Here is a 19,717-nt window from a genome sequence, read left to right on the forward strand (position 1 = left end):
ACAGAAAATCACACTGTATGATTTTTAAATAATTAAGTTGCATTTTATTGCATGAAATAAGTATTTGATCACCTACCCTACCTGTATTAATTGCACCTGTTAGAACTTGTCACCTGTATAAAAGACACCTGTTCACACAATCAATCAGACTCCAACCTCTCCACCATGGCCAAGACCAAAGAACTGTCTAAGGAAACTAGGGACAAACTTGTAGACCAGCACAAGACTGGGATGAGGTACTGGACAATAGGCAAGCAGCCTGGTGAGAACTCTAGGACCTTGAAATGCTTTTTACGAAGCCACTCCTTAGTTGTCCTGGCTGTGTGTTTTGAGTCATTATCATGCTGGAAGACCCAAACACAATCCATCTTCAATACTCTTACTGAAGGAAGGATGTTGTTGCCAAAATCTCGCGATACGTGATCCATTCTCCATTCAATACAGTGCAGGCATCCTGTCCTCTTTGCAGGAAAGCACCCCTAAAGTATGATGTTTCCCCCCACCATGCTTCACGGTTGGGACGATGTTCTTGGGGTTGTACTCCTCCGTAGATACCAAAAAGTTCTATTTTGGTCTCATCTGACCGCCTGACCTTTTCCCATGCTCCCTCTCATTTATCCAGATGGTCATTGACGAACTTCAAATGGGCCTGGATATGTACTAGTGTGAGCAGGGGGACCTGCAGCATTTTAATCCATGACGTCCTAGTGTGTTACTAACGGTAATGTTTGAGACTGTGGTCCCAGCTCTCTTCAGGTCATTGACCAGGTCCTCCCGTATAGTTCTGGGCTGATTCCTGTCCTTTCTCAGAATCATCTTTACCCCTTGAGGCGAGATCTTGCATGAAGCCCCACACCAAACTGTTGGCACAAATATTAGAAAATGGAAGAAACACAAGATGACTGTCAATCTTCTTTGGTGTGGGGCTTCATGCAAGATCTCGCCTCAAGGGGTAAAGATGATTCTGAGAAAGGACAGGAATCAGCCCAGAACTATACGGGAGGACCTGGTCAATGACCTGAAGAGAGCTGGGACCACAGTCTCAAACATTACCGTTAGTAACACACTAGGACGTCATGGATTAAAATGCTGCAGGTCCCCCTGCTCACACTAGTACATATCCAGGCCCATTTGAAGTTCGTCAATGACCATCTGGATAAATGAGAGGGAGCATGGGAAAAGGTCAGGCGGTCAGATGAGACCAAAATAGAACTTTTTGGTATCTACGGAGGAGTACAACCCCAAGAACATCGTCCCAACCGTGAAGCATGGTGGGGGGAAACATCATACTTTAGGGGTGCTTTCCTGCAAAGAGGACAGGATGCCTGCACTGTATTGAATGGAGAATGGATCACGTATCGCGAGATTTTGGCAACAACATCCTTCCTTCAGTAAGAGTATTGAAGATGGATTGTGTTTGGGTCTTCCAGCATGATAATGACTCAAAACACACAGCCAGGACAACTAAGGAGTGGCTTCGTAAAAAGCATTTCAAGGTCCTAGAGTTGCCTGGCCAGTATCCAGTCCTGAACCCAATAGAAAATCCTTGGAGGGAGCTGAAACTCAATGTTGCCCAGCGGCAGCCCCAAAACCTGAAAGATCTGTTGAAGATCTGCATGGAAAAGTGGGCCAAAATCCCTGCTGCCATGTGTGAAACCTTGGTCAAGAACTACAGGAAACATCTGACCTCTATAATTGCAAACAAAGGTTTCTGCACCAAATATTAAGTTCTGTTTTTCTATTGTATCAAATACTTATTCCATGCAATAAAATGCAAATTAATTATGTAAAAATCATACAATGTGATTTAATGATTTTTTTTCTAAAGAGTGTCTCTCACAGTTGAAGTGTGCCTACGATAAAAAATACAGACCTCTATATTTTCCCCACTGTGTGTGTGTGTGTATTTTCCACAGTGGTGAAAATATGATATATTTATATAATTTTGTGTATATATAAAAAAGTGTGCAAGTCTAAACCGCATAAATATTTTATCTGATAACCTTTAACACATTACTAAAATCACACGAAAGTGTAGAGAACCCTAAACTATCAAATGCTTTGCTCTTAGAGAACATAATGCACATGTACATGTCGGCACAAAAACGTCTGCATCTTGACTGACAGTCTTTAGAAAATTTTACAAAAATTTGAATTACCTTCGAAAGATCCCTGAAGTTTCCTGGTAAGGTTAAATCCAGCTCCTCGGATTCATAATTTGTTAACACCCATGGAAATACAGGATACTGATTCAAGTCATTATATGTTCTCCCTGTTAGAAAAATGTAGTGTTAATAAGCAGAAAGACCGTTTCGCCATCATGACCAAGAGACTCTAAAGCACATAGTGACATTTAATATTGTGCCCCACAAAAGCCTTCCATAATGGCATGCTTATCACATATTATACATACAATGAGATTATATATAACACACGTGCACACACCACATGTTTATCTACACTGTATGCACATTTTATTAAAAAAGTGTCAATCACGCGCGAGTAAAACAGCCGTCTGACTGCAAGAAAGTATATGAAAGAGGGATGGAAACTGCGATGTCTATGTGCATAGGCAACCATATGGCAACTGTATACTGATAACAAGGGAAAAAATGGCTGCTATGAAAACTGCGGGAATAAAAGTATATATCCACTGACAAAGATAAGTTTGTAGAAAATTCTCCTTCCCTACCCCCAGCTCCCCACCTAAAAAAATGTAACGCTCTATAATATTAACAAGAGCTAAACCTAATGATGAACTAAGCTGAATATTTTGGATACATACATATGTATTTTATGTGCTGAAGGGTGTGTAGAAGCAAATGGCGTTGAATGGCCCCCCAGTGCGCTGGGAAAGCTGGTATTGCTTTCACGGAGTCACATAACACCCATGTTTAATGATCTGCTTTTGGTGTTCCCTGGCTACAAACTAAATTGAAAATCTATCCCTGCTCAACCCGACAAAAATAACCTAGGTTATCAATTCCCAGGCTGAGAGCAGATTTACAGTGCTGTCATAGGACTGTTTCCCTCTAGGTTTTAATGATTGTTGGTTTACCAGACCTGAGAACAGAGCGCTCCTTGTTCTCTTACGGGTTCATCGAAAGCAACAAAATACAACTGCTTCCATAACAACAACAAAAAATATATATATACCGCAAGTGTTTTTCCTATAAAGTGCACATTTGTAGAAATAAATGTCTCTAGTGCAGGGGTCATCCCTAAAGGGAAAGTGCCTACTGCCTAGGTATTTTAGGTACTGGTTTAAGAGCACATTGGTTGAATCTGTGATATTCGATTGCAGAATAGCGAAACCCGTTTGGCACAGATTAAAGATTTTGATTACTCCAAATGCATCCCGCCCCATTTATTAGTATGGGTGAAAAATGTATTAAAACCACTAAAAGAATTGATATGCTCCAGATTTTAAAAGTTCGAATCTGGAAGTAAAGAATAAGTAACGTATGCATGAGATTTCAGAAATCTCCCTCACTTTGCTGGTATAGTTAAATGCTGCAGTTTTTCCACAGCAAAAATGTGTGAAAAACTCGGCGAAAACGTGACATATAAAGGATTGGTAGGTTTCCACAAAGAAAACAGTACCCCCTGAACATCTGTCAAAGGCCACTCAACCAGTGTCCACCTCTGCACTTACAAGGAGCAAGAAACCTGAAACAAGTGTCTGCAGATGGGGGTCTCGTACTTGTGAACAACATTCTGGATTGGCCAAATATCTTGACATGATCCAAGTCTTGTTACAGATTGATATTAACTTATAGGGTGGTTAACGCCAGTAGGTGGCAATAGATAACTAGCCTTCACGCTCTTGGAGGAGAGCCAATTTGCAGACTAGCTGCAGTTATATAAACTTGTATTTTCCGGAGGTTTTATGAAAATTGTAACAAAAAAATCGCAGCAATGTGAACACAGCTTTTTACTGCACACAGATTTTTAATGAATACTTTTTAGACAGATATTTTCAGTATTTAGTGCACTCTTGAGCCACAGCGGACCCCATTACGGTGCCTAAGACACGAAGGAGTCTATGGTGTCTTATGCTATTTTTTTTTTAAGTCAGAAATAGCTGAGTAAATTGGTTTCACCAGTGTCACTTTGGATCCACCGGAGCAAAAACATCATGGCCTTGATTTAAAAAAAACAAACAAAAAAAACACTAGTGTAAACAGTGTCATCAATATTTGGTCAGAGTTTCATCAGGTTTTCTCATATACAAAAACAATAATGGAGGTTTCTCAAGCTTCTCCTGACAGTGAAAAATGGGCCGCACACAAATGGTATCTAAGTACTGTCCGATTTTTTCACGGACCCGTAGACTTGCATTTGCGAGCTTGACTTGTGATAAAAATTAGATGCGTTCATGTTTTTCGACCACTCAGTCTACAAAACATCCCCGTAGATTATAATAGGTATGAACGTCATACGTGAAAAACACTGATAAGCCCTAACCGTTTAGACCATTTGTACCAGGTAACAATATCCCTTCTCGCTTTAATACATATGCAAATCTAGAAAAATTAATATTTCTCATGTCATGGTAGAGCTGCCCAAGTACCGTTCTACAGAGATCCTCAATGGTTAATTCAGACAAAAGGATGATAGTGAGCATCATAAAAAAACAAAACAACTTTTTTTTCTTAATTAAAATGTTTAATTTAGTGGTTGAGTTTTAAAAAGGTGAAATATCTGGGGGAGAGCTGACAAAAAAATTACAGCGGCAATTCCTTGGTGATAATGTTAATGACAGCAAAATATTGTTTAATTAGATGATTCCAGCATCTGGATTAACACTCTGCTAGCGATGTTCCTATGCTTGTCTGCGTTTTCACACTTTATAGACATTTTGTCATCTCTAGGTCATTAGGAAAGAATTTTTAATGATTTTTTTTTTTTTTTTTTTTTAGAAGCCAGAGGTTCGAGTTACATCTAATTACATGACAATAATAAGCTCAAAACAGACTGTAGCTAAATATATACCGGTACATAATTAGTTAGCAAAGGTTTGCACATCACAAAGTACAAAAATGCAGAAAATTACAAAGGGGGTTTATCTACACTCACAATATAATTAATAATTCAGGGTCGCAGCTTTACGGTGTAGTCAGGAATAGAGATGAGCGGTGTGCAAGTCGAACTGTTCGCCAATTTCAAATTCGAGCTGTTTTGGGCGGTGTTCGAGTCGTTCGACGAACCCAAACAATTTGCATAAAATTCGGCTGTTCGAGTCTCTGTGTTCGTTCACCAAAACCCCAGCTTGATTTGCACATTAAAACAGTTTATCATTGGTAATGGACTGTTTCAGTGTATAGTGGGCGGGGGCGTCGGGGGATAGATCTGTGCTGAAATAACGCCGATCTCCTTTTTTTTTTTCCTTTCCCGCATTTACAGAGGGGCGGTGCAGTCTCTCAGCCTATCAGCAGTGCGCACACACAGCGCAATGTGCATGTAATGCACACAAGCAAGGGCATGGGTCATTGGCTGTGTATGCCACATGTCCTTGCCCTATAAGAACCAGCCATTTGCCCCGTCACCACCATTTCCTCACTGCTGCAGCTTAGTGTTAGATGGCACCGCTGCTGCTGTGGGCGCTATACAGTCAAAGAGTCTTTTTTTGCCAGCAAATTTCTGAGAGATAGGTTTAGGGAGTCGGGAGTTGGGACTAGTTGTTATATCAGCCCTTTTCAGGGTAGGTTACAGCAGTTCATAGCACTGTTTGCCAGGCAGGTCTGAGCCAGTGCTGTGCAAGTGTTAAGGCCCCGTCTCACATAGCGATTTACCAACGATCACGACCAGCGATACGACCTGGCCGTGATCGTTGGTAAGTCGTTGTGTGGTCGCTGGGGAGCTGTCACACAGACAGCTCTCTCCAGCGACCAACGATCAGGGGAACGACTTCGGCATCGTTGAAACTGTCTTCAACGATGCCGAAGTCCCCCTGCAGCACCCGGGTAACCAGGGTAAACATCGGGTTACTAAGCGCAGGGCCGCGCTTAGTAACCCGATGTTTACCCTGGTTACCAGCGTAAATGTAAAAAAAAAAAAAACAGTACATACTCACCATCTGATGTCCGTCAGGTCCCTTGCCGTCTGCTTCCTGCTCTGACTGAGTGCCGCCATTCAGTGAGAGCAGGAACACGTCCATCTTGAACTGTCCTCCCATCTATCTTCCTGCTCCCTCTTTGACCGCTTTCAATCTGGCTTCCGGTCACACCATTCCACTGAAACTGCCCTAACTAAGGTCACCAATGACCTATTAACCGCCAAGAGCAAGCGCACTACTCTATCCTCCTCCTCCTGGACCTGTCCTCTGCCTTTGACACAGTGAACCATTCCCTGTTGCTGCAGACCCTCTCATCCCTTGGCATCACAGACTTGGCCCTATCCTGGATCTCATCATACCTAACAGACCGGACATTCAGCGTCTCCCACTCACACACCACCTCCTCACCTCGCCCCCTATCTGTCGGAGTCCCGCAAGGTTCAGTTCTAGGGCCCCTGCTCTTCTCCATTTACACCTTTGGCCTGGGACAGCTCATTGAATCTCACGGCTTTCAGTATCACCTTTATGCTGATGACACACAGATCTACATCTCTGGACCAGATATCACCACCCTTCTAGCCAGAATCCCTCAATGTCTATCCGCTATTTCATCCTTCTTCTCCGCTAGATTTCTAAAACTTAACATGGACAAAACAGAATTCATCGTCTTTCCCCCATCTCACGCGACCTCCCCAACGAACCTATCCATTACAGTAAACGGCTGCCCACTCTCCCCAGTCCCACAAGCCCCCTGTCTTGGGGTAATCCTTGACACTGATCTCTCCTTCAAACCACATATCCAAACCCTTTCCACTTCCTGCCGCCTCCAACTCAAAAATATTTCACGGATCCGTACATTCCTAAACCAAGAATCTGCAAAAACCCTAGTCCATGCCCTCATCATCTCCCGCCTCGACTACTGTAACCTCCTGCTCTGTGGCCTCCCCTCTAACACTCTCGCACCCCTCCAATCTATTCTAAACTCTGCTGCCCGACTAATCCACCTGTCCCCCCGCTATTCCCCGGCCTCTCCCCTCTGTCAATCCATTCACTGGCTCCCCATTACCCAGAGACTCCAGTACAAAAGCCTAACCATGACATACAAAGCCATCCACACCCTGTCTCCTCCATACATCTGTGACCTCGTCTCCCGGTACTTTCCTGCACGCAACCTCCGATCCTCACAAGACCTCCTTCTCTACTCCCCTCTTATCTCCTCTTCACACAATCGCATACAAGATTTCCCTCGTGCATCCCCCCTACTCTGGAACTCTCTACCACAACATATCAGACTCTCGCCTACCATCGAAACCTTCAAAAAGAACCTGAAGACCCACCTCTTCCGACAAGCCTACAACCTGCAGTAACCACCAATCGACCAAACCGCTGCACGACCAGCTCTATCCTCACCTACTGTATCCTCACCCATCCCTTGTAGATTGTGAGCCCTCGCGGGCAGGGTCCTCTCTCCTCCTGTTCCAGTTGTGACTTGTATTGTTTAAGATTATTGTACTTGTTTTTATTATGTATACCCCTCCTCACATGTAAAGCGCCATGGAATAAATGGCGCTATAATAATAAATAATAATAATAATAATAATAATCTGAGTAGCCCGCCTGTGAAGCTAGCTACACTGCCTGTGTATCTCAATTTTTATTGCATCTAATCCAGTTAATAGTTTTGGGGTTTGGGGCTTAGTAGCAGTGTATGCACGTCAGCAGAGTAGCCTGCCTGTGAAACAAACTATACCGCCTGTGTATCTCAATTTGTACTGCATCTAATCCAGTTAATAGTTTTGGGCCTAGTACCACAGTTGGGCCACTCAGTTCTGCTCGGTTTTCATCCATCGGTTGCCAGAGTTGCCAATTAGTTAAGCACTAAAATGAGTGGCAAAAGGCCTTCTGCTGGTAGAATGGGGAATAGGCGTGTTGGAAAGGGAAAAAAAAGGTTGTGTCCGTGGGGTAGGTGGTAAAGCAACAGTAACATCTGCAGAAGAAAGACCATCTTCCAGCCAAAGTAAGATGTCTACTTCTTTTCGTGGACAATCTAATATGATCCCTTTCTTGCAACCATCGCTACAAGCATCGCCAAAAATTCCAGATGAGGCACAAAGCCAGCAGGTGCTTGAACGGATATCAAGTGCTCGTTCAAGTGGGCTCTCCTCCATGTCAACTTCAATATCACAACTACTCCAGTCCTCAGAGTTGTCACCCCAATCGCACTTGCTTCCTCACAGCTCCCAAGTCTCCAGCTGCCCATCTGAGCATGGGGTAACACACATGGTTGAGTCTGTAGAGCTGTTTAGTGATAAAGCGGCGTGTGCACAACTAACTTAGTGGTGCCTGGGTAGGTTCCCAAACCATAATGATAATCAAAGCATAACCCAGCACTCAACTTAGCAGTGAAGAAATATAAAGGATTTTATTCATCCCAATGTAAGCCAGACGTTTCGGTCCCTGACCGGGACCTTCATCAATGACATATGAAGCACATATGTCGGTGGATGCCGCGGTCATAAGGACACAGGTTTAGTCCTCATTCCAATTGGTTCTCCTTTGAGTCACTTCTATCCATATTTCTGGCTAACACAGCCGTCCATTATCACGCTTCACCCCTTCATATGTCATTGATGAAGGTCCCGGTTAGGGACGGAAACGTCTGGCTTACATTGGGATGAATAAAATCCTTTATATTTCTTCACCGCTAAGGTGAGTGCTGGGTTATGTAGAGCTGTTTACGCATACTATAGCCTGGGAATCAGAGGTCTGCTCCAGAGCTTCTGTGAATCCAGACGAGGAAATGATCTGCACTGATGCCCAGAATCTTTGTGAGTCGGATCCAGGCCCAGATGAAGAAGGTTCTGAGCATAATGTAGACCCTCGTTTCCAAACTGTAACTCCTGTTGGTGGAGACAATGAGGAAAATGATGATGAGACTGAGATACCTGATTGGAACGAAAACTTGACTTTTCGGTCGGGGCAGGAAGAGGTTGGCTCTGAGGATGACGGGTGTGAGAACACACAGGATGATGATGACGAGGTTGTAGACCCCACTTACTGTCAACCCCCAGTCCGCCAGTCCATGAGGTCAGCAGAGGAGGTGGAGGAGGATGCTAGTGACGAGTCTGACGACGAGGTAATGGTGCGCTTTCCTGGACAGAGACGGAGTACTGGAAGCACGTCATCAACTGCATCCTCAACCCCAACTGTGCCTCAGACCAGAAGTCATGGTGGCTCTTCAGGTCGCACGGGCTCTAAGCCTTGCATAGCCTGGGCATTTTTTGACATCGCAAAGGATGACCTAACTCATGTTGTCTATAAGATTTGTCAACAAAATCTCAGTAGAGGCCAAAAAAATCACTAGCTTGAGTACTTCATGCATGAACCGTCACATGGATATGAGGCATAAGTTGCAGTGGGAAGCTCACTGTGCTACAATGCGGCCTAGTGGGCCGGGTCAACCACCGTCTGCCCCATCAAGTGCATCCGCGTCCTCTTCATCCTCTGTGACTGTGAGGACAGCAGTCGCACTTGGATTTGGATGCAGACCTTTCACCTCTTTACCCGCAACAGCCAGAGTGATTGGCAGGTCGTCAGGACATTTGCAAGTGGAAACACCTGCTGGTGTTGAGCGCTCTCCGATATCGACACCACATTTTGCTCAAGGCAACATAACATCTCCGCCTGCACCTTCCTCACAGACCAGCAGTTTGCCGGAGACACCCTACTCAACCCCGTCTAAGCACGGCAGCCAGCCCTCAGATGTGGACAAGTAAAAGACCATTTCCTCCTAGCCATGACAAAGCTAAGAGGTTGAATTTCTCCATCTGCAAGCTGTTGGCTACAGAAATGCTGCCTTTCCGCCTGGTGGACACAGAGGATTTTCGAGACCTTATGTCCGTCGCAGTGCCCCAGTACCAAATGCCCAGTCGCCACTACTTCTCAAAGAAAGCTATGCTTGCGCTACACCGGCATGTCGCACACAACATCACCGCTTCCTTGAGAAACTCTGTGTGACAGGGCGCATTTCACCACAGACACTTGGACGAGTAGACATGGACAGGGGCGTTACATGTCGGTGACTGGGCACTGGGAAACTATGGCGACATCAGGAGAAGGGGCTGCTGTCCAAGTCTTGCCGTCCCAACGAGTTGCTCGTCGATCCTCTGCATCTAGAAGTTCCTCCACTGCTTCTGCCTCCTCAACCTCCTCTCGGTCCTCCACCTGAACCCAAAGCCTGTCTGGTAATGTCACCCGCGTTGTAACTGCGCAGAAGGAATCCTGCACACCTCCTCACTATGCTGTCACCAGGGCTCAACGGTATCAGGCAGTGTTTACATTGAAATGTCTGGGAAATGTGAGTCACACAGCTGAGGAGTTGTGGTCAGCTCTGGAGACCGAGATCCATCAATAGTTGTCTCCACTCAACCTGCAGCCAGGGAAGGCTGTGTGCGACAATGCTGCAAACCTGGGTGCGGCCCTTCGCCGGGGCAATGTCACACACGTGCCTTGTATGGCTCACGTTTTGAACCTGGTTGTCCAGCAATTTTTATCCCACTATCCCGGACTAGATGGGCTTCTGCAGAGGGCACGGTCGCTGTGTGTTCACTTCCACCATTCGCATCCCGCAGCTCGACGACTTGCATCTCTACAGAAGTCTTTGGGCCTTCCAGTTCACCGGCTGAAATGTGATGTGCCCACACTGTGGAATTCAACTCTGCACATGTTGCAGCGACTGTGGCAGCACCGACGAGCCCTGGTGCAATATGTTTTGACGTATAGCCTGGGCCAACGAGATCAAGAGGTGGGGCAAATCAAGCTGCAGGAGTGGTCTCAGCTCAGGGACCTATGCACCCTTCTGCACTTTTGAAATAGCAACGAAGATGTTTAGTGCTGACGATGCCATTATCAGCATGACCATTCTGGTGATTTACATGCTGGAGCACACCTTACACAGTGTCCGGATTCAGGTGGTGGAACAAGAGGAGGAGGAGGAGGAGGAACAGGAGGAGTCGTATGTGGAAGGGATCATATCTCCAAGGTCAAGAAGGTTGGCAGCACCAAGGCGGCTGGCATTGGAGGCTGGGGGAAAAGGATTACTGAGGGCGCATGGTAGCAGCCAAACTGTTGAGGAAGGTGCAGGAGGCGAGGAAGAAGTGGAGGATGAACTGGCGCTGGGCATGGAAGACTCATCAGATGAGGGAGACCTTGATCAAATTTCTGTTGTGCGAGGTTGGGGGGAGAGGGCAGACGAAGGAAGCATGATTCTCACCTCGCCACCACCAAGACAACAAGGACTTGGTCCTCCTGGATGCGCAAGACACATGAGTGCCTTCTTGCTGCACTACCTGCAACATGACCCTCGGATTGTCAGAATCCGAAGTAATGCCGACTACTGGGTTGCCACACTCTTAGATCCCCGGTACAAAAGCAAATTTGGCGAAATAATTCCTGCCATAGAAAGGGATTCACGCATGCAGGAGTATCAGCAGAGACTGTTACAGAATCTAACATCTGCTTTTCCACAAAACACCAGTGGTGCACGTAGTCAATCTCTGAGTTCTAACTTGCCAACCGTGGGACTAGCGAGTCATCACTCTAACCGTAACAGTAACAGCATATCTGGTGGTAACAGCAATTTTTTCCAATCGTTTCAAGATTTTTTTAGACCATCCTTTGCAAGGCCACAGGAGACAAAAAGTCTGACGCACAGCCATCCTAGAGAGGATGGTACAAGAGTATCTCCAAGATAACATCGATGCCATGACTGTGGAACTGGACCCTTGCTTATTTTGGGCTTCCAATCTTGAAAAATGGCCTGAGCTCGCCACTTACGCCTTGGAGATCTTGTCGTGCCCCGTAGCCAGCGTTCTCTCTGAACGTGTGTTCAGCGTTGCTGGTAGTGTGCTGACAGGTAAGCGCACGCGGCTGTCCAGTGACAATGTAGACAGGCTAACGTTCATCAAGATGAACAAATCCTGGATCCGCAAGGACTTTTCTACCCCTGTGTCATCTTGGGGAGAATAAAAGCTTGATGATTTTTGAAAATCACCTCACCAACCGTTTTAAAAAACTCTGGCGAAATTGATGTCACTTAAGTGGTGTCTGTGGCCGAATTTTTGGAAAAAATGGAGACTCTTTGATTTAGTCTCCTTGCTGAGTTTTACATGACGTTGCCATCGTCAATTCCAGGTGGGTGGGTTCGTCTGCAGAGTTAATTACTCATACTATGGCCTGGGATTCAGAGGTCTGCTCCAAAGTTTCAGTGTCTGCTAGTCAGCAGAGTAGCCCAGTCACCCACCGTCTGTTTACCTAAGTACTATTATTAACGGCATCTGGCCCAGGAAATCGTTTTGGGCCTAGTAGAATTTGGTGCTACTCAGCAGCGTACCCACCCATGAAGCAAGCTACACCACCTGTTTACCTAAGTACTATTTTGTTACGGCATCTAGCCCTGGAAATCCTTTTGGGCCTAGTAGAATTTAGTGCTACTCAGCAGCGTACCCCACCCATGAAGCAAGCTACACCGCCTGTTTACCTAAGTACTATTTTTTAACGGCATCTAGCCCTGAAAATCCTTTTGGGCCTAGTAGAATTTAGTGCTACTCAGCAGCGTACCCCACCCGTGAAGCAAGCTACACCACCTGTTTACCGAACTACTATTTTGTAACAGCATCTGGCCCAGGAAATCCTTTTGGGCCTAGTAGCAATTTCTGCTACTCAGCAGAGTACCCCACCCATGAAGCAAGCTACACCGCCTTCTTTCTTTCTCAATCTAACCCCTCGGCTCTGGGGTGTCCACTCTCCCTCCAGCTCTCCTTCTCACAGGTGGAATACTGCGTGTTTTCACACTGTGGCGAATCTTTTGGGCCCAGGCATAAGAAGTCGTCGAGGTAATGGATAATATGTGCCGCCTTACAAACGTCCATGACAACACATTCGAGGAAGCAACTAAATGCCTCAAATAGTGAGCAGGATATGGAGCACCCCATGGGAAAACAGTGTTCTATGTAGTATACTCCTTCACAGAAGCAGCCCAATGGGAGGACACTATTTGGAGGGACAGGTAGTAACCGGAACGCCCCCTCAATGTCTGTTTTGGCCATTAGGGTGCCCCTTCCCAACTTCTTGATCCGCCTGATTGCCTCGTCAAAGGAGGTACAGTACATAGTACTGTACTTTGTTCCGCGTCGATGTTGTCGTTTACTGACCTGCCCCTTGGATATGACAAATGGTTGATTAGTCTGAATGTATTGGGTTCATTTTTTGGCACAACTCCCATCGGGGGTACCACTACGTCTTCTAAGGAAAGTGTTCTGAATGGACACGCCGCCATTCTACCTAAAGATATTTTTTTTTTTTTTTATCAAGACGTCTGGGTGTTGGTAGAGTGAGTTTAGATTTTTACTCCAGCCTTTCTTGATTTTAGAAGGGCATGACATGCCTATATTTGTGTCTCCTCCTCCTTTTACTCTTCCACCTCTTTTCTTTTCACATGACTAGATGTAGTTGTGACTTTTCCATGTGTTTGTTGTGTCTTCTTAGCAGTTTGTCAGCTTTTGGACACCTTTTAAGGTGTTTTCTATGTGTTTTCCATGTGTTTGTATGTGTTTGTGTTTGCCTGCCATTGGTTTCAATGGGGTTCGACGAACAGTCCCGACGAACCGAACCCGAACACTAGGGAGGTGGCACATCTCTAGTCAGGACACGACTGCAGCATTAACCAATCATTTACATCTGCTGCTATTTGCTTTAAAGGAGCTTTCGACTTTAAAAAAAAAACATGACCAGATCCAGCAACTGCTCTCCACCACTGATCCAATGGTGAACTCAGGACCATAGCTATCACCACTGCAGCCAATCACTGAGCTCACCAATTCAAGCCATTTACATGAGCAAGGCTACTGAGATCAGCGATTGGCTGCAGCGGTGATGTGCACTAAAAAGAAAGTAAAAAGAAAACAAATCCAAATCAAGTATTGTGAAAAAAAATTAGTCAATGTCTGTCTCTGGTAATTGAGGTGTAGTGTATAGGGAGTGCCAGCAGCGGGGGGGGGGGGGGGTGTGCCATGAATTATTCAGCATTACCATGAGACAGTCTTGTGCACAGGCTCGGTTACCCGTGCAGAGATCACTGTGCAGGCAGGTGTAGGAAGTGAGCTGTGACAATCACCTAATGTGAATGGTGGAACCTATGGTATCTAGGTCTGGGATAATGACATAGCTGCAAAAAAGAAAAATGTTATTTCTACAGAACTGGAAGTTTTATCCTATGATAACACTTAGGCTGGAGTCACACTTAACATATAAAATAATCGGTCCGATTTTGACGGCCGAGAATCTCACGTGTGTTCTCCGTATAGTCATCCGTGTTTAATACGTATGCAATGCGATGAGGCGATTTCCTCACATTTAGTATCCGTATGACATCTGTATGCAATGCGATTTTAACATGAGCTTTTACATACAGCAATTTTCCAAACCAGAGAGGGAAAGCCAGCGACTGGGGGTCGATGTTTATAGCCTGGGAAAGAGGTATAACCCATGGAGCTTCCTAGGCTATTAATATCAGCTCACAGCTGTATATTTACTGCCTATTAAAATAGGAGGGAAACCCCCCAAAAAATGATGTGGGTTCCCCCTATAATTAATAACCAGAAAAGGCTATGCAGACACCTGTGGGCTGATATTCATAGCCTAGGAAGAGGCCATGGATTTTGGCTCCTCCCTGGCTTCAAACACCAGCTCTCAGCCACCCCAGAAATGGCGCATCTCTAAGATGCACCAATTCTGGCACTTAGTCTCTCTCTTCCCACTTGCCCTGTAGCGGTGGCAAGTGGGGTAATAGCTGTGGGGTTTATGTCACCTTTGTATAGTAAGGTGACATCAAGCCGGCTTAGTAATGGAGAGGTGTCAATAAGACACCTATCCATTACTAATCCTATAGTTGTTACAGGTTTAAATAAAAACACAGCCAGAATAAATTATTTTAATGAAATAAATCACTAAAAACAATAATGCCTGTACATTCTCCCATGCTCCAGAGTTCAGCGCGGGTCAGGCTGGCAAGGAGGGCAGCATCAGTGACGGCACCGCTAGTCACTGATGCTGTGCCGGCAGCATCTCATTCATTCACCAGTTGTTTGCAGCCGGGGCGGTCGCATCTTAGCACCACCCCGGTTGCAAACTGTATATACCCCAGATATGGATTACGGTGTGGGACAACGCCGGACAGGTATGGTATATTGTTGCTTTATTATTTTATGTTTTTTACAGGAGATTGAGGGCATCGCATCAATTAGCTGAATAATAAAGATGGGAAACTGTGTTTAGTGTTTTATTTCATTAAAATAATTTATTCTGGCTATGTTTTTATTTAAACCTGTAACAACTATAGGATTAGTAATGGATAGGTGTCTTATTGACACCTCTCCATTACTAAGCTGGCTTGATGTCACTTTATAATATAAAGGTGACATCAACCCCACAACGATTACCCCACTTGGCACTGCTACAGGGCAAGTGGGAATAGAGAGGGGCCAAGCGCTGGAATTGGCGCATCTTAGAGATGCGCCATTTCTCGGGCAGATGTTTTTAGCCCACACCAGTTTTTCCCCTTTTATTAATTACATACATGTCCCCTAATTTGCAAACACACACTACTAATTGTATTGGTCAATGACTGATGTGTGTGTGTGTCATATGCACCTATTCTATGTGTATATATATTTATTCTATCTATTCTAACATGTTAGTGTGATTTTTACAGTAGCCGCATATGAATTGGTGGCTTTTCAAAGAACACCGAAGCGTAAAAATCTGATTTTTTTCTCACACCCATTGACTTACATTGGCGAGTCTACGATATACGCATTAAATCGCAGCATGGTGCGATTTCACTCGCACATATAATACAGCCGAGAAAAAAAACGGTGAGTGAGCTTCCCCATAGATTAATACTGGTCCGAGTGCTATGCGATTTTTTCTCGCATAGCACTTGTCCGTATCCCTCGCTAGTGTGACTCCGGCCTTAAAGGGAATCTGTCCCCAGGTTTTTGTTATGGAATCAGAGAGCACCATGATGTAGTGGAAGAGAGTCTGATTACAGTAATGTGTCACTTACTTTTTTGCTGTTTCAATACAGGTTAGCACTTTATCAACAAAAGATTATTACTATAGGACAAGACATCTTGTGCCTCCTAGTCCACCCACACCACTGATTAGTAGCTTTCTATGAGTACTCAATGTACACAGAGAGCTGCCATTCCATGGTGTGGGCTGGGTAATACAGAGCTCAGTATTCAGAGCTCTGCAAGATCTGCAGCAGAGAAAATAGTGATTGTATCACAACTGCTGCCCACAGTAAGCTAAGTCATACATCGCTGGAATCAGGGTCTCTGCCCCTATATCATGCTGTAGTTAGGGTTACTTAGCAGACAGGTGTCAGTCTGGGTCCTGAGACCCCCTCAAATTGTTTGAAAATCCGCTCTGAAACATTCAGATTGTCAGGAGTACTCAACTTCTGCCTAAATTTTGACACAAAGCAGTGTACTGGCGCATTAGGAAGTCCATGAACATGCACACACAGTGGAGTATGGGCTGAAGCTGAGCGAACAAAAAATGGCAATATTGCCATTGTATTTTTTTTACGTTATTTAGTGTATGAGTTAATTTGATATTTGGATAGACCAATTTTATATGGATGTGGTGGTTCCAAGGCCCCAGCTGCTGTGGTAACACATCTGCATCCAGTGATTGTGGGTAGGCACACAGGACACAAACATTTAGATGTACTTGTCGGAGATTGACGGCGTCATCCAAATGTTTAAATACTCCTGATCATCTACAGATGATACGTGTCTGGGCGGCCTCCATTCTACTCTGTAGTGAGGTCCACTGTAACTAAGTAACACTAGTATACCAGCCCAAGCTATAGGGGAGAAATATGGGGTTTTCGTTTTGTTTTTAGTTTGTTCTTAAAAAGAAAGGTCTTTCATGAAAAGTGAAAATAGAAAAAAATGTAAAAGAAAAAAGGGAAAAAAAAATGTACCTAGTATATAAAAAGAAATATTACAGAAGGGGAAAAATTATTAAAGGGAACCTGTCACCTGAATTTGGCGGGACCAGTTTTGGGTCATATGGGCGGGGTTTTCGGGTGTTTGATTCACCCTTGAATCATGAACTTCAATCCAATATTGCGACCAGTATGCAGCCAGCGGGTAAGGAAAGGGTGAATCAAACACCCGAAAACCCCGCCCATATGACCCAAAACTGGTCCCGCCAAATTCAGGTGACAGGTTCCCTTTAAATATTTTAAGCGGTCATTTGTGTTCATAAAAGTTAAAAACAGACTTGTATTTCCTTTGTTCTAACACGAATAGCGCCAAAAAAAAAAAGAAAGAAGAATATGACAATGAGAAAAAAAAAAATCTTTAAGGATCACGAAAAAGAAAATCCAAAAATTATTTGAACACGCAAAGGAGAAAAACTTACAGCTCTTTAAAGTGTATGTACAAAAAAAATACAGAAAATGTGCCTCTTCAGGAACAAAGGTAAATGTCCTGGTTAAACAGCAGAGATAGGAGCCAACTCCAGTTTCTGCTGTGAGAGGCAATGCCAGCTGTATAGCACACACCCATCCTCTGTGACGCAGGCTCAGCTCCGCACACCAATACCCTACATTGGAAAGGGGTTAAGCAGACAGACCTGGAAATTTGGGAGTGAGGGAAAAAAGTCACAAGTGCAAACATGTAAATTAAAACAATAGTTACAATAATTTTAGGGTGGCATATTCTCTACTTCATATTGACCCAATACACTGATAGTTTTTGATAAGAATTTTCTGATATGGGTCCGCAGATGTATCTCCCGGTGTTCTGTTTGCACTAGTTGTTTTTATATTTTTATTGGGCATCTGTGTTGTCATCATTGCCCGTTTGCCGTTCACCACTAATAAAGAAATTTTATTAAAAAGACATAAGGTTATCTTTGGATTCATTTCCTCCTCTTTGCTTGTATGTTGTTGAGATAACTGTCTTGATCCAAACATTAGGGCGAAAATATTTCCATCTGTTAGGTATTGGTATTTGATATATATAAATTCGGTCTTATCTGTCCAGATGGTATACTATATACACTTTTTGCCTTTGGTTACCCCTATCCTTTTTCTGTATTCTAAAAACGCTGGCGCATTATTGAGGCAAATGCAGCTATGTTTTTAAAATGTGCATTTTGGTAGAGCTTTCACAAAGATTGTGTAATAAAGTAAAAAAAAAAATGATGAAAACCATGACGTGTGTATGGTGAAAGAGCAAACAGATAATCTACTATATAGTTGTCAAAGGGTCACTTCCGTCTTTTTGTCCTTCTGTCTGTCTGTCACGGATATTCATTGGTTGCGGCCTCTGTCTGTCATGGAAATCCAAGTTGCTGATTGGTCGCGGCAAAACAGCCACGACCAATCAGCAACGGGCACAGTCCGGCGGCAAAATGGCCGCTCCTTCCTCCCCGCAGTCAGTGCCCGCTCCATAATCCCCTCCAGTCAGCGCGCACACAGGGTTAATGGCAGCGTTAACGGACCGCGTTATGCCGCGGTGTAACGCAGTCCGTTAACGCTGCTATTAACCCTGTGTGACCAACTTTTTACTATTGATGCGGCCTATGCGGCATCAATAGTTAAAAGATCTAATGTTAAAAATAATAAAAAAAATAAAAAATCGTTATATACTCACCGTCTGTCGGCCCCTCAGATCCAGAACAGGCCTTTCCCGCTCCTCGCGACGCCCCGGTGAAAGCTCCATGCATTGCGGTCTCGCGAGATGATGACGTGCGGTCTCGCGAGACCACTACGTCATTATCTCGCGAGACCGCAATGCACTCTTGGGACCGGAGTGCGCGAGGAGCGTCGTTAAACGCTTCACCTGGATCCGGGGCCAACGGAAGGTGAGTATAACACTATTATTTATTTTAATTCTTTTTTTTTAACAGGGATATGATGTCCACATTGCTATATACTGCGTAGGCTGTGCAATATACTACGTGGGCTGTGCAATATACTACGTGGGCTGTGCAATATAATACGTGGGCTGTGCAATATAATACGTGGGCTGTGCAATATAATACGTGGGCTGTGCAATGTACTACGTGGGCTGTGCAATGTACTACGTGGGCTGTGCAATGTACTACGTGGGCTGTGCAATGTACTACGTGGGCTGTGCAATGTACTACGTGGGCTGTGCAATGTACTACGTGGGCTGTGCAATGTACTATGTGGGCTGTGCAATATACTACGTGGGCTGTGCAATACACTACGTGGGCTGTGCAATATACCAGGTGGGATGTGCAATATACTACGTGGGCTGTGCAATATACTACGTGGCCTGTGTTATACACTACGTGGCCTGTGTTATACACTACGTGGGCTGTGTTATACACTACGTGGGCTGTGTTATATACTGTGTGCGTGGGCTGTTATATACTACGTGAGCTGTGTTATATGCTACGTGGGCTGTTATATGCTATGTGGGCTGTTAAACACTCCGTGGGCTGTGCTATATACTCCGTGGGCTGTGTTATATACTACATGGCTGTGCTATATACTCCGTGGGCTGTGCTATATACTCCGTGGGCTGTGCTATGTACTACGTGGCTGTGCTATGT

At 44.7% G+C, this 19,717-nt stretch overlaps 1 protein-coding gene across 6 annotated transcripts in view; it reads right to left on the bottom strand.

The window, feature by feature from the left end:
- NBEA (neurobeachin) overlaps positions 1 to 19,717 on the bottom strand; it is an 838,139-nt gene that overhangs the window by 156,375 nt on the left and 662,047 nt on the right. For all 6 annotated transcript variants that reach the window (XM_077298228.1, XM_077298226.1, XM_077298223.1 and 3 more), the window contains one exon: positions 2,160 to 2,272. In XM_077298228.1, coding sequence (XP_077154343.1) covers positions 2,160 to 2,272 — 113 coding nt within the window. The remainder of the gene's footprint in view (positions 1 to 2,159; positions 2,273 to 19,717) is intronic.

This window comes from Ranitomeya variabilis, chromosome 3, assembly GCF_051348905.1.
Source record: "Ranitomeya variabilis isolate aRanVar5 chromosome 3, aRanVar5.hap1, whole genome shotgun sequence".
Classification (NCBI taxonomy): Eukaryota; Metazoa; Chordata; class Amphibia; order Anura; family Dendrobatidae; genus Ranitomeya; species Ranitomeya variabilis.